General features: G+C 37.5%; 1 protein-coding gene across 4 annotated transcripts; it reads left to right on the top strand.

The window, feature by feature from the left end:
- The first annotated feature begins 798 nt into the window (after positions 1-798).
- LOC135219795 (alpha-latrotoxin-Lg1a-like) lies at positions 799-15,900 on the top strand. 4 transcript variants are annotated; one of them, XM_064256868.1, is made up of 4 exons: positions 799-1,187; positions 9,001-9,064; positions 10,766-10,894; positions 11,621-15,900. In XM_064256868.1, the coding sequence occupies exons 1-4, from the start codon at positions 912-914 to the stop codon at positions 14,290-14,292; spliced, it is 3,141 nt and encodes a 1,046-aa protein (XP_064112938.1). In that variant the 5' UTR covers positions 799-911; the 3' UTR covers positions 14,293-15,900. The 4 variants fall into 4 exon arrangements, with proteins under 4 accessions (XP_064112938.1, XP_064112937.1, XP_064112939.1 ...); XM_064256867.1 differs by having other exon boundaries at positions 803-1,193; XM_064256869.1 differs by lacking the exon at positions 9,001-9,064 and having other exon boundaries at positions 1,066-1,193.
- Positions 15,901-16,214: the final 314 nt, after the last annotated feature.

Genomic DNA, 16,214 nt, shown 5'->3' on the forward strand with positions numbered 1-16,214 from the left:
CAATTTAATTATATACAATCTGTTGACCAATTATTATTGCCTTTAATGGTTTTTGAAAACTACTTTCAATATTAGTACTGTTATTACCATTATTCTGAATAGGTACTATCATTTATACTACTTCAGCAACTGTATGAATATTGCCGATTATTAATTTTTATATCATGTTATCTCATGTATTTAGATTATGTATGTTACTGTCTGTACTTTGTATACTCCATGTATATGGCCTTGAGCTGATAATAAAATGTATTATTATTATAATTATTATTATTATTAAGTCAGATAAACAGACTGAATAAACTCTATGGGAACTCCACTCCAGATTTAAGAAGACTTTTTGTTACCATTCGAAATTACAAATAATAATACATAATAACATAAAGTTCAATAACGTTTCAAACCACTAAGTCAATATTCTTATCCCTCACTTGGCTGGCTCCATGGGTTTGCTCTGAATAAGTATAGCCTATTAATTTATCAAATTCTGGAAGTTCCTAAAAAGGTATTAATTGGACAAACTGCATGCGTTGAAAATTGTCACACTTTATTTTTTCAAGTACTTTTAACCGATCCTTAATAATATGCTGTTGATTGAAAGCTGGGTAATCACTACAGATATGTTTGACTGTGCTGTTCTGCATTCTCTCTGCTTTCAGGGATTATCTTTCTGTCAAACTGCACACTTCTCCAAAGATTCTCGCCCTGCTTTTATGACAACTAGAATAATAAATATAAAGATAGTAGTGAGAATAAAGATGACGACGACAACGAGCCTAATAATATTATAGGTTTCAGTAATTAAATAACTCCAAGATCCAACGAAGGAATAAATACACCGCGTCAATTCAAGCCAATTTACTCTGGGAACACCACTAAAATCCCTCTGGACTCGCCGGACATTGAACGTCATGCTCCTAATTTCCGTGTTTGACGCACGAACTGAAAATGGTGCAGTTAAGCTCGACCAATCACGTGTGAGAAGGTCGGGTGCGACAAACACTGGTCGCTCGCGGGAAAGCCCCAGCCCAGAGCTGGCGCGAAGTTGCAACAGCCTCCGTCGAACACCGCATCAAAGCGCTCATATACACCGGCATTATCTACAGGGTCTCAGTAACCCAAAAGACAGGATTAGACAAGCGTCAGCAGGTCTTCGTTACAGTGAGCTTACCTTCGTTAACTTTAAGGTACAGGTGTGTATAATTTCCTTTCTTCGTATTTTTCTTTTATGAAAGAATTTGGAAAAAAGTATTTTCCCTTTGGTGTTCTGGAAATCTATTTGTGTCCAATTAATTTAGTACTTATATAGTAAATGTAATAGCGTTCATACTGTACTTGAATACTTAACTTTAGATATCAAATATATTTTTTCGATTTGTCCAGATTTATTGGCATGTGAAAATTTATTGCATGCGCAAAATAACACGTGTATTTTCTGGGCTATGGAATTGTTTTGATTTCTTAAAAGGATTCCATTTTATCCCATAGTAAGTTTAAGTTCAACAGTGAAACCTTATTGTTGCTCCAGTGTCTAGTTCTGATTAACATGCATTCGGTATTATAGGATTTACTGGATTTTCTGCACCATGCACAAAGTCAATTAATCTAAAAAACCTTTTATTTTAATTTTTGTTTTGCTTACTTAAGGTACGGACTGTTTGCAATCTCTTGATTCTTGAAGATTTCAGCTTGGGAACAATTACATAAAAAGCATTCTAAAATAAGTACAAATGCCTGAAATGACTCAAATATAAAAAGAAGAATAATGCAAACTGACACAAAAATGCATTTTATAAATATGCACAATATTTTATATTATATATATATATATAGATATATATATCTATATATATATAATATATATATATATATATATAATATATTACTGGCTGACCGACCCGACACTACCCGGGAAAACTCTAAATAAATGACATTCTACATGTAGGGAATGGAAAATGGTAAGGGGAGAGGAGGTTGAGCAGGAGTGGTTTGTGTGAGTCGGACCATACACACAAACCACTCCTGCGGTGACTGTCCCTTTTATCCAAAATTACTGTGGTGACTAGCCTTTTTATCCAAATGTTATTGTGATGACTGTCCCTTTAAGTCAAGCATTACTGTGATGTCAAACTCCTTTAAACAAATATTACTGTACTGTCTGTCACCTGTAACCAACTACTACATTGGTGATTGCCCCTTTTATTCAGATATTACTTTGGCGAGTGTCCCTTTTTTTTTATCCAGGTATAACTGTGGTGACTGTCCCTTTTATCCAGATATTACTTTGGTGACTGTCCTATTTAACCAGATAATTCTGTGGTAACTGTTCCTTTTATCCAGATATTACTTTGGTGAATGTCCCTTTTATCCAGGTATTACTGAGGTGACTGTCTTGTTTAATCAGATATTACTGTGGTGAGTTACTTTTTTATTCAGGTATTACTGTGGTGATTGACCCTTTTATCCAGATATCGTTGTGGTGACTGTCCCTTTTATCCAGACATCACTGTGGTGACTGTCCCTTTTATCCAGATATTGCCTTTGGTGCCCCTGTTCCCTTTGATCAATTATTACGTGGGTACTGTCCCTTTTATCCAGCTTTTTACTCCTGGCGACCTGTCCCTTTTATTCAAGATATTGTTGTGGTGACTGTCCCCTTTTATCCAGATATGCTTTGGTGACTATCCCCTTTTATCTAGATATACTGTGGTGACTGTCCCTCCACTTTTACTCCCTGTCGACTGTCTTTTATCTAGATTTTTAATGGCGGTGATGACTGTCCCTTTTATCCTTTTTAAGAATTTTTACTCTGGTGACCCTGTCCCTATCCCTCCGATATTCTGTGGTGACTGTCCCTTTTATCCAGATATTGCTTTGGTGACTATCCCTTTTATCTAGATATTACTGTGGTGACTGTCCCTTTTATCCAGCTTTTACTCTGGCGACTGTCCCTTTTATCCAGCTTTTTCTCTTTGGCCGACTGTAATTTTATTAGGATATTGCTGTGGTGACTGTCCCTTTTATCCTAGATTTTTTACTCTGGCGACTGTCCCTTTTATCCTAGATATTGGCTGTGGTGACTGTCCCTTTTAATCGCCAGTTTTTTACTCCTGGCGACTGTCCTTTTTATCCTAGGATATTGGCTTGGTGGTGACTGTCCCTTTTTATACCCAGTTTTTTACTCTTGCGGGACCTGTCCTTTTTAATCCTAGATAATTGGCTGTGGTGATGTCCCTTTTATCCAGTTTTTCCTGGCGACTGTTCCCTTTTACCAGATATGGCTTGTGGTGACTGGTCCCTTTTATCCAGTTTTTACTTCTGGCGACTCCCTTTTATCCTAGATATGGCTGTGGTGACGTCCCTTTTTATCCGTTTTTTTTTTTTACTCTGGCACTGTCCCTTTTATCCGGAATATGGCTGTGGTTGACTGTCCCTTAATTTTCAGTTTTTTACTCTGGCGACTGTCCCTTTTATCTAGATATGGCTGTGGTGACTGTCCCTTTTATCCAGTTTTTACTCTGGCGACTGTCCCTTTTATCCAGATATGGCTGTGGTGACTGTCCCTTTTATCCAGTTTTTACTCTGGCGACTGTCCCTTTTATCTAGATATGGCTGTGGTGACTGTCCCTTTTATCCAGTTTTTACTCTGGCGACTGTCCCTTTTTTATCTAGATATGCTTTATGTGATTGGGGACTGTCCCTTTTATCCAGTTTTTATCTATGGCGAACATGTCCCTTTTAATCCAGATAGATATGGCTGTGGTGACTGTCCCTTTTATCCAGTTTTTACTCTGGCGACTGTCCCTTTTATCCAGATATTACTCTGGCGACTGTCCCTTTTATCCAGATATTACTTTGGTGACTGTCCCTTTTATCCAGGTATAATTGTAGTGACTGTCCCTTTTATCCAGGTGTTACTGTAGTGACTGTCCCTTTTATCCAGGTATTACTGTGGCGACTGTCCCTTTTATCCAACTGTTAGTGTGGTGACTCTCCGTTTTGATCAGATATTACTTTGATGACTGTCCCTTTTATCCAGGTATTACTGTAGTGACTGTCTCTTTTATCCAGGTATTACTGTAGTGACTGTCCCTTTTATCCAAGTGTTAGTGTGGTGACTCTCCCTTTTAATCTGATATTACTTTGGTGACTATCCCTTTTATCCAGATATTACTGTGGCGACTGTCCCTTTCCACTGTCCTGTCTGTCACTTATATCCATGTATTACTATGCTGTCTGTCATCTTTATCCAGGTATTACTGTGGTGACTGTCCCTTTTATCTAGATATCCCTTTGGTGACTGTCCTATTTATCCAGATATTATTGTGGTGACTGTCCCTTTTATATAGGTATTACCGTGGCAACAGTCCAATTTTTCTATGTATCATGGTGGTGACTGCCCCTTTCATCTAGATATTACTGTGTTGTCTGTCCCTTTCATCCAGGTATTAATTTGGTGAGTGAAAAGCATTTTCAAAATACGTATTTCTATTGTCTCAAGTGCATGAAATGGTGGGTGATAAATTCGTAGAGTTTCTTTAACACGTAAGTAATAAAGGGAAGGAGGGTACGGGTTTGAAACCTCCCCTATTACCTAGGTTAGGTCAAATGATTGCTACTTGCTAAATTTTGTCTAGATAGGTCATGTGGTTCTTATTTTTATTACGCACACACACATACAAACTTTCAATTTTATATATGATATATATAAAGGAGGGTACGGGTTTGAAACCTCCCCTATTACCTAGGTTAGGTCAAATGATTGCTACTTGCTAAATTTTGTCTAGATAGGTCATGTGGTTCTTATTTTTATTACGCACACACACATACAAACTTTCAATTTTATATATGATATATATATATATATATACTATCTTATAAAATTGAAAGTTTGTGTGTGTGTAAAACTAAAATGCATAACATATTATGAGTGAATTTAATGGATGGTGGTAAGGAGAGAGAGGAAGTGAGTCACAGAATAAGTAAAGGTGACATACTGGTGTGTGTTAAAGATATGATAGAGAATTTGAGTGCCAATGAAAATAAAGGTTGGATTATGTGAGTTTTTGTGACGGCTCTCCTGTATGGAAATGAAAAATGGATGTTGAATGTGATTAAAGGTCAAAGGAGGCTGAAGATGCTGAAATGAACTACGTTTAGAGTGTATAATAGGGCATAAGAATAACTGAGACTGAGATAAATTAAGATAGTCGATTGGAGGATGAAAGGATGGTGAACGGAAAGCATAATTCGAATGTAAGAGGAGGAAGGAGAGGAAAACTTGTGAAGTACTGGATAGATACTTTGGAAGAACCATAGGAACAGGAGGATATTAAAATCCTGGAAACGGGACAGTGTAGGCATGATAAATGTAAATGGCACATTGTAATTGTACAGGGGCGACGCACTGCCAGAGAGACTTTTGTACAGGGGTAAGGCCACACCGGACGCGGGAAGCGTCGAGGTGCAGACACGACTCGGGCGTGAGAGCAGTGTCAAAACGACACATGGCCACACCAGAAACGCCATCCTCCCACACGTCACTCTTAGCGGTCAAAGATATACTTCTGTGCAAATAAGTCATTGTCACGGTTGGATAGGAAATTGTCTTTAATAGAAAACCTAAGTGTTAAACTTGACGATAGACTACGTATGACCCAAAACAAACGACGCACCATAGACGACCCATCTTTCCTGAACTATCATTCAGGAAGTAGTAACCTTATTGGCAGTAAATTTTGGGACAATGAAAGATTAAAATCCATATTTTCCTTTTACTTCCCTTAAAGTTATTACTGTAAGGGAAGTGAAAGGAAAATATGGATTTTAACTTCTTATTATTGCAAAACTAACAGCATATAGGGTTACTTCTTTAAAGATACTTAGAAAAACATTGGAATCAGAATTAATTGCAAATTATATAAAACTAAATTAATATTTGGCTGCATTATGTTGAAATTAACGATTTACCGGTATATAAAATAAAGCTCAATGGTAAACTTTACATCAAAGAAAGTAACACAAGGAAAAATCAGTTTTGCTTGAACATTCATTGTAAACATTAATGAAGAAAGTACAAAGTACCAGGAATATTTCATAAATCAGTGATGCTGCTGCACTGAGAATATGTATAGTTATCAAGTCTAGGCTTATTTGTGAGTGGCTGAGTGCATAATAGTTGGCACCTTTAAGTTTACAAATAGAGATTGGGAGTTGAATGCATGACGCCGATGGCCACATTTGAGGGCCACTCATTCTATTCTACTTTTTCCACTTCTTAAAAGAATATTTTATGGAGTGGACCACGGGGATTCTACTAAGCTCTCCTCCGAAACACCTCATTTAATTAATTCTTATGTAGCCACTTCCGCCAGACACGACCGACTGAATAAGTGACACTTCGGCAAGTAATTGCCTGTTCATCTGCAAGTTAGTGATCATGTCAAGTTGGAGGGTCTATTTATGTATTGTGGTCCTTTCGAAATATTCACTTTAAATTCAGTAATGAACTCATCCCCATGGAAAGCATTTAGTTAGACCATCGGCGTGGTAAAGGATTCCCCAGACTGCATTCATACAAGAAGTCAAGAACTCGGTCTATTTGCTTGACTCTTTATTGAGAACAACAATGAACGCAGTCTGAAAGTACACAAATGAGAGGTATTGAAATAACTGCTAATTTAAGTATGCATTACAGATATGGAATAATTAATTCGATATCGTTACTGATTAGATAATAAATTTAGTCACTTAATATATAAAAATTTCTATGCTAATATCAGTTACTTAAAAATATGCTTTAAACAATTTCTAGGTTACAAATGAAAGTTCCTTAATAAGGAAACTAACTTCACAACATAGTTATTAATATTATTAATTAAGAAAAGTAACCATTCAAGTAACATAGCCTATAATCATATACAAAATGGGGTTGTTTTGGGTGAAGACGCCAGGAACTGCTGTGGTATTTTAAAACATGTTACATCGCTCGGCGGCAACTGCAGAGGGTCGAGCCGTCCCGCTAGTCTTGTGTGGATACCCGCATAAGATAAGCAATGTTCCAAACTGCCGCGGGAACCTCTTCCCTGCAACCTCCACACTCGCCGCGTCTGGTGTGGCCTCACCCTAAAGCTGGTATCACAGTAGTCATTTCTTGCTTGCGGTTTTGTCCAGCATCCAGCCGATGCTCGCGAGCAAAAGTGTTGTATCGTCACACTAGGAACTAGTGGTTTCGAGGAGCCGTAGGAAAAATTAAACAAAACTGATCAGCTGATATCATCAAGGCGTCCAGAAATTGTCGGACTGTTGCAAGATGTGCTGCAGTGGTGTATTTCTCGGAAACTTACGTGAATGCAAGAGTAACAAAAAACGTTTGTGGGTTCGAGAGTGGCTCAGGAGAAGAGAAGCCAAAGGTCTGAGAGTACGTCCTATCAGCAGCAGCCATCTTGTTTGTTTACACTATGCTGTGACTTGTGGCTCGTGCTGGCTGCTTCCCGTTCTGTTGGAAAGTAAAATCTCGAGCTAAAAGCTCCCAGTTTTGCATTTTCACCAGCAACGGATCGAAGCTGGAGAAAAAAACGCCTAGTGTGAGCCCACCTTAGGTGTGTGTGAATGCATCTTTGCTAATGTTGTAGAGCAGGTGGCTTCACCTACAAGTAAAGGGGGAATGTGTAGCCAATGTCAACTACCAGTCTCCACAGACCTTGCCTTAGCGTTTCACCTGAAGCCTCGGTGTGATGGTCATTGCTTTAGCGGGGGGAGGAGGGGGGGGGGGCAATATCTACCATTCGATCTTGAGTTGAGTCGAATGGATAGAATTAGGCCACTTGCCAAGAGCTGGGACTAACGAGGTCATTCAGCACTGAAAGGGAAATTGACAGTAAAACGGTTGAAAGGTGTAACAGAGGAAAACCTCGCAATTGCACATGAAACAATTGTTAGCAGAGGGTGGAAAATATGATGGAAGAAAGAGAATACGGACAGAGGTACAGAAAAGGAACGAAAGGGATTGCACTGACGGCACTACCATTCGAAATATATTCTCGCTCCATGAGCACTAAAACTTACTGGAGCCATGCATTCAAACACATACCATTGCTTTGAATTTTATCTTTAGCACATATGAAGCTGTGAATAGGTATATATATGTAAGATTTTTCATGTACTTTTTTGGGGCAAGATGTCCTCGTAGTTCAGCAATAGGCTGGTGGCATCATCAGAAAGAAAAGCCTGGTTAAATAGGCACTTTCCATTAAACTGCAATGTGTGTTTGTTGGACTTTTTCAGTGCCTGTTGTTCAATTGGCTGCAGTGGGTTGTGTGAGAGTGGATAAGATTATGGGGCTAGCAAACTCATCCAAAGTACTTAATGAAAACCCAAAAAGGTGAAAGGTGACAATATATAATATATATATATATTATATATATATATATATATATATATATATAATTCGAGCTACAAATGTCCTTTAATATCTTAATTTGCTCTACCTAGGAATTGATATATTATCATATATGTAAACCGAAGGGGAATCTTTTAGTCAACTAAAAAATTCCCCTTCGGTTTACATTTATGAAAATATATCAATTCCGAGGTAGAGCGAATTAAGATATTAAAGGACATTGTAGCTCGAATAATTTATATGAATCACGGTGATGTGATAATTATTCATATATATATATATATATATATATATATATATATATATATATATGCACACACACACGTATGAATAGTGAAATTCAGACTACAAAGGCAAGTATTGAGGCACTTTTCTAAGGCAGTGAAAACAGGAGATGGAGTGTTTGGACAGCAAGACTCAGTAAGGTATAAGAGTTACAAGCGGTTGGACAGCCCGGTGGAAGAAACGAAGCGGGAACATAGGTCAAGTTGAAGTCTAAATGGTGGGTTACGGGCTGGAGAGAGAGAGAGAGAGAGAGAGGGTTTTATAATAAATGCAGTGCAACCAGTAATTCATGGCTCCATCTATTCCTTCACCAGATGCGGCTGAAGATATCTACCAAGATGCTTTGGCGGCTTCTCCTCATAGTCTCGACGACAAGCGGTAGGTTGAGGAAAAAATAGACACGTAAGGAAAGTATAACTTCCAGTCGGTATTTATTACCCAGACTTTTGCAAGGGATCCTCTTGACGTTTATTTTTATGTCCTATTCGTAAGTGTTAACTCGGTTGATTGACAGACTTCCTCCTCTTCAGCAATGTTAAATTTTGAAGTTGTAGTTGAACTCATACCTTTAGCGAATCTGACCGACTGACTAACCTGAAAGTTACTTAGCTGAGTAACGGGTGTCTTACTGTTGTGTAACAATTCAGTTGCCTAAATTATCAATTCTCTTATTTCTCTAAGAGATGTCAATATATGATAGCCACTCTCGAATTGAATTTATCTATGAAATCCTGAATCTCCCTTAAATTGTCACAATTAAAAGAAACATTTAATCAAACAAGTATCACTTGTCCGTGACCAAAGGAAGCCTTTAATTTAGAGTACGATCACTGAAGTACTTGGTTCCTTTGGACGTTCCATAACTACCTACTAGTATATGAGCTTTTGGATAATCTGCGTAAACGCTCGAAACATAAACACATCCACGTTGTTTTATGTTCACATTAGGACTGGTAACACCGAAGTCTCCCTCAAAAATGAAAGCTTCAGCCGGCGCTTTGATCTATCCGTGCATTTCATCTTAAAGGACTTCTACCTTTAACGACACTTTATCATAAAGGCTTTCATCACACTCCGATAATAACTACTGTCACAACTGCTAGGTGAGGAATTCCACCACATTACTGTTGAACGTGCCGTGATAAACATGAATTAGTATTTGCACGTTCTACATTTAGTCTTTCATGAAACACCCACACCACAAATAATACAGGGTAGTGAATAAGGTGCAGCGGCCCTCATAATATCTCATGCGTGTCTGTCAGAAATTCGGGCTGGTGCCGTACGGGATATTGACGGCATCACATCAAGTAAGAGACGCTTGACATTACAGCCTCCAGGAAATTTGGTGATGATAACTTTACATTACATTCTTGAACTTTTCACAGTCGCAGTTATGAAGCAAAGTTCGCACACGTTATTGCAGGCAAAAGAACAGTACCGTAATGAGTATTATTATTATTATTATATTATCATCAGTATATGAAACATATTCACATGGAAGAAACCCACAGGGCCACTGACTTGAATTTCAAGCTTCCAAAGTGTTGGTTTCGACCTCGCACCGCAGACCCCTCACTGTAGCAGTAACTGACCATGGTACAGAAGTTTTTCGCTGCCCTGGGGGAGTCGCGAACTCGTGACATCTATGCGGAATGCCACGACGCTACCTACTATCCATTGCATTTACCAAAAGAAATGTCAGACAACAGCATCCAGTGTTCCCAGGCAGTCACCCATCCAAGCACAGACCAGACTCAGCGTTGCTTAACTTTGCTGATCGGACGAAAACCGATGCCTTCAACGCGGTATGGCCGCAGGCAATATTATTACTAATATTTTTTAAAACTATAGCGAATCAATCAACCACAACGTATTTGATTACAGCCGATACAAGGCACTTCATAAAAAATATATACTATATTGAAAAATGATGCCGTATACAATTATATTAATATTTACTGATACCATGAGCATAATGCACACTTTCCTAACGAGCGATGCTAGCCAGAACCGTTGCATTCATTCCCAGCAAACTATAGATAAATTCCAGCCAACTGATGGATATTTCTTTCTCAGGAAATATCGTTACTAGAGGAAATCCACAAACGCAGTGTCAAGGTGGAAGATGCTCACCCTCTCGACCAATCAACGAAGATGCGAAGTCAGTGCTCAAGTGTGTCCGAGAAGGGGCTTTCCCTGTACCAGGTAATGAAATCTAGGTATTGTAGTATCTCTAGTAAAAAATTAAACTTAAATTTCGGAATACAATGATTAACACGAAAACAGAACATGCTTATCACTGGTTTAGGAAAAAAACCACCCATATGATTGCGGGGTATAAAATTCTAGGCATATCCAACCGTGAAAAATGTTGTAATGCAAGACTAAGATAATATTATTAATAAAAACAATAAACCATAACAGCCATACAAGTGTGTCAATAAAGATTACCAACAGTATATATATATATATATATATATATATATATAGTATATATAATATATATACATATATATATAGATATATATATATATATATATATTATTAGATATGTATATATGTATATATTATAATATTTTTACATACTACATACATACATACATATACATATATTATTCCATGAGACCTTAAGTAGGAAACTAATTTCTACACTTTGCTTGAAGAAATGCTTAAATAACAATGGCAAAAGAGTGTGCTTGAATTGTTAAAAAATTTACCTTTGCTTCCTCATTCTGACTGTGTCCTTATGACTACGAATTTCACATTAATAAGTGGGTAATAAAAGACAATCAAAATTCTGTTATATAAAGCTAGGTTTGTTTACTTGTATACCTAACACTGCTTAACAAAAGTAAAAGGCCAGGACACTCACACTCTCTTGACAGTTACATTTTGAATAATTTTGTAATAAAATTCTGCAAATATTTTCAGGTACCACCAATGAGTTTTATCTCTGTAAAGAAGTAGCTGGTGACGGTATGATACTCAGGATCTTCAGATGCCCTGAAGGAATAAAATTTGACGCGACAAAGGAGAAGTGCACGTTTTCTCGTATCAAATACAACTTTACAGAGGGATATGAAACTGTGAACCATAATCCCCTGACACGTCAGAAGCGATTTCTTGATATACTTGGTACGTTTGGAGAACTACTGAACACAGGAGCCTCATTTATGGAAACACCTAAAAGCCCAACTTCAGGAGGGCCTGGAATAGACTTATCAAGCCTTGAGAATAAATTAGCAGGCATAGAAGCCAAACTAGACGACTCAAGTCTTCGAGTACTGGAGAGACAAGCAGAAAGAAAAATCTCCTCACAGATTACACAAGGACTTTTAAAAGAAGTTTTGATACAAAACAGGGGAAATTTCATGGCTACAAGAGATATTCTTCATGGGGGAATCACCCAGAATAACGAAAATCTTAGCAAGCTTCGTACTTTGATAACAGAGGGAAGTGAGACTTCAACGCAGAATTTTTATAAAATTCAGGGCGACTTAGAAAAATTGAAAGATTTCATTGATCAACAAATTACTAAGGCTAAGTCTGAAATTGAAGAGGGCTTTACAAGTGTTACAAATTCAGCTTACAGAGCTAGAATAGAACCTATTGTGTCAAAGCTTCTGACTTCAATCAAAGACTTTAAGCACAGACAGAATCACGTGATGAGCTTACCAGAAAAGAATAAAATGGACGAATTGAAAAGAAGTGGAGGTTACATAGATTATTTAGAATCAGCTATGTTGGAGAGAACTCTCTATGATATAGTACATCAAAATTTAGCCATCCCTAAAAGTCCTGCTGATATCTTTGCTGCATTCATTTTGGATCTGTTGTGTGATGGGCTGCAATTTCATGCACGTATTCTGTCATCAATTGTTTCATCAAACATGTATTTAGCAAAAAAGGCCCTTAAAGATAGGCATCTTGAAGATTTTAATACATACATGTTACGAGTACACTCTTCAGTTTTAAGAATGGAATCTAATCTTGGCTTTCACAGTGGGAGAGGTTTAATTAAAGAGATTAAGGATTTACTAAATAATGTGGGTCATTTACACTTTATTTCAAGTATTCCTTTTCTACCCCAACTTCTCACAGAAAGGCAATATAAACTGGAACATCTTGAAAGAGAACTCGGTGAATTTGTTCACAAAGTTACACCCTTGAGTGTTCCTGGTCGTATATTAAAGAGGCTCCAATTTAGTACTTCTACAGTTCCACTCCCTATTGGACCATGGAAAAGGGGAAAGAAGGTTAGCTATGCCGTTCAACATATTTCCAAAGAGCGAGTTTCTACTGTAGGTGAATGGTCACAACCATATGAAATTTTGGATAGAGCACATCCTGTAGTTTATGTGCCATCAGCTGACAATAACATAACCCGCATAGTTTACAGAAAGTTTGATGACGGGCAGTTGCCAGAAGTTGTTGCCATGATAACTGATAAAGAGATGACTTCATTTAGAGATATAGGAAGGGACCTTATTAATGCTGCAGCCAGACCTAATCAACATCTAGCTGTGATAGAAACTAAATCCCTGGTTGAGGATGGTGCTGAAATTAATGTTAGACTTGACCAAAATATGGCAGTACCTTTTCATCATGCAGCAGAACATAACAATGTAGAAGTACTAAGGTTGTTGCTCAGTAAGGGTGCAGACATCAATATCATGTCGTCAGACAATATGAATGCACTCCACTTTGCTGCATCACAGGGAAGTAAAGATGCATTGGAATATCTTCTGCAGGAGGGGGCAGACATAAATGCACAAACAAAACAGCTTGGATGGTCTCCATTGCACATTACTGTTTCTAATGATGACTTAGAAGCTACACAAATTCTTCTGGAAAACAATGCATTTATTAACATCAAAGACAACATGGGGTTGACTCCACTCCATGTCTCTATTCTTGGAAGCGGAGAAACAATGAAAATTCTGTTGGATACAGCGACTATAGATGTTAATGCTAAAGATATCGATGGTTTAACTTCTCTTCACCATGCTGCAAGAAGTTCCACACCGATATTCGCAAAACAGCTTCTGCAACACTATAACACAGATGTTAATGCCTTGAGTAATAGTCAGATGTCACCACTGCATTATGCAGCAATTACGGGGAATGTGGAAATAAGTCAACTACTCATTGAACACAAGGCCTCTCTAACCATTACTGATTCAAGTGGTTCGACCCCATTACACTATGCAGCTTTTTATGGCAATACTGAAGTTACACTGTTGATGATTAAGAGAGATGAATCGCTTGCCTCCATTAAATCTTCAAAAGGTCATACAGCATTTGACCTTGCAAATGCGAATAACAATGCTGAAGTTGCTTTGTTACTGAACGATGGAAAGGAAGTCCTTCAAGACATTGAAGTACTAATGCCAAGAGGATTCCCGAATATTTCTGCTTCAGCAGACAGACCTCATTCACAATATTTCATAAAAGCAACTAATTGTGCACAACATACCATGGAAGAAATTGGTGAACATTCAGAGGAAGTTTGCTCGCAGGTTGATAAAATATCAAATTTTGTTCAGATGGTAATGTCAATGGTTCCCATACCAGTGAGAGGAGAGAGGGAGAAATATTTCTAGATATAAAGAACAACTATAACACCGTCCTGCAAAAAGCACTAACTCATGTTAGGCTGTGGGGCAATGGCAATAGTATACTTGGGGTAGTTCAACAAACATTCGTGTTAACAAAGAGCTTTGAAGCACAATTTAACAAGAAGTATAATGCATATCAAGCAAGAACCTCTGAAATATCCAAAGAAATAAACACGGGAGACTTCATAATCAAAACTCAAAAAGATATTTCGGATCTAGAAAGTGATCTTCAGAAAACACAGGCTGCACTTGCACTGGCTGTTTCGACAGTTACAAAACAATATTTACAAAAGAGAATACGTCAAATTGAACTATCGTTAGAGAGGAAAAGACAAGCTCGATCAGTTGACCTTTTAACTGCAGAGATATATGAAGAATTACTGTACTTCCTTGGTGAAGTAGGTAAAGATGCTGACAACATCAAAGACACAGCTGGAAATGCTGTAAAACAAATTCTGATTTTCCAAGCTCACGTAGATGAGGATAAGCAAAGTTTTACCCGCATAGCACAACAGGCCAACAGTAACCTTAGAAGGATTCAACAACAGAGTATAGAAAGAAATGCAGAGTTGAAAACTATTCAGGAGAGACAAGAACGTTTACAAGCTGAAGTTGATGGACTACATCAAGAGGTTAACTCCCTATATAACAGTATCTATGAAACAAAGAGGATACTAAGGGAACAGAGAAAGGAAATACTAAGAAAATATGAGAAGACTAGTGCATTTGGTTATTTTGCTTCAGCTGCCTTGGGAATTATAAATAAGTTTGCACCATTCATTATACCACCTAAGCTGTTACAACTCGTTGATGTACAACAACAATCAATTGTGGAAAAGTGGCAGTTGAACTTAGAAGAGAGTCATGAAAAAGACGAACTAATTAGAAGCATGATTAGAAACAAGGAAAAAAGTATCATGCAGCTAAGGGAAGAAATAATAAATGGTTCAAGGAACTCACAGTCAGTTACCACAGAGTTGAAAGCATTGAACAAAGTTGATTTCTACCTGAAAGATGTTACTAATGAGCTCCCATCTGTGCACAAATCTATATCAAGTGTTTTTGGTGGCCTACGAAATGTGCATAATGTATTTACGCATATCAAATCTAAAATCCAAGAAATGATTGACGCGGGAAAGTCGGCAAAAACAACAGAAGATATCGAAGCTGCTTTGAAGCAAACCTTTGAAATGCTGACCACTCTGCAGTGCTATTGGAGAGATAGCACTCTTTATGTAATGAACTTGAGGCTCTGCTCAAAGCATGATCATCAACCATGAACATGAAAAATTCCTTTCTCCAAGAGATCTCAACTATCAGTTACAAGTACAAAGTGTAAATGGAAGAATTTCTTATTTTCCTTACACCACTATTTAATCTCTAATTTTCTATAAGCTTTTCATGCGTGAGGAGATGCAATCATTTGTTAAGTTATGTGTGGAATTTCTTGTATTCAACAGCCCTATGTAAAAACTCTCTCGAGTTTCGAATAAGTAAGCGGATGTTGTCGGGTGTTCATACTTTTATGTAAACGATGAAAGCCATTGACTTGAATCATTGTCATAACCTAAAATAAAGTACGCAGTTTCATAAGTCAGTGTATTCATTACTAAAACTCAACCATATTAATCTATCAGACGTCGTAGTCTCATTCATATTTTGAGTCCAGGCCAACACTATTATAAACCGATGCTGACGGGAAACCCCCAAAAATATCAGCCAATTTCAAAAAAATATCTGCAAAATGAATTGCTTCTAAAAAATATGTGCAATACAGTACATTACACCTTAGATAAAGAAAAGTAGCTGATTGACGTTCTGCCCACTTGCCAAGCGTGCTTACTTGGTATGTAACATACACAAAATTCATACATTATAAAAAGTAGATGATAAATACAATGTATAGT

Source organism: Macrobrachium nipponense, chromosome 1 (assembly GCF_015104395.2).
Source record: "Macrobrachium nipponense isolate FS-2020 chromosome 1, ASM1510439v2, whole genome shotgun sequence".
Classification (NCBI taxonomy): Eukaryota; Metazoa; Arthropoda; class Malacostraca; order Decapoda; family Palaemonidae; genus Macrobrachium; species Macrobrachium nipponense.

Bases quoted from the DNA above. Each gene is read 5' to 3' on its own strand.
- LOC135219795 (XM_064256867.1), top strand. From the start codon at position 912: ATGCTCCTAATTTCCGTGTTTGACGCACGAACTGAAAATGGTGCAGTT. The intron at 1,194-9,000 runs GTGTGTATAATT...TTCCTTCACCAG, and splicing joins TCGTTAACTTTAAGGTACAG to ATGCGGCTGAAGATATCTAC. The intron at 9,065-10,765 runs GTAGGTTGAGGA...TTTCTTTCTCAG, and splicing joins CATAGTCTCGACGACAAGCG to GAAATATCGTTACTAGAGGA.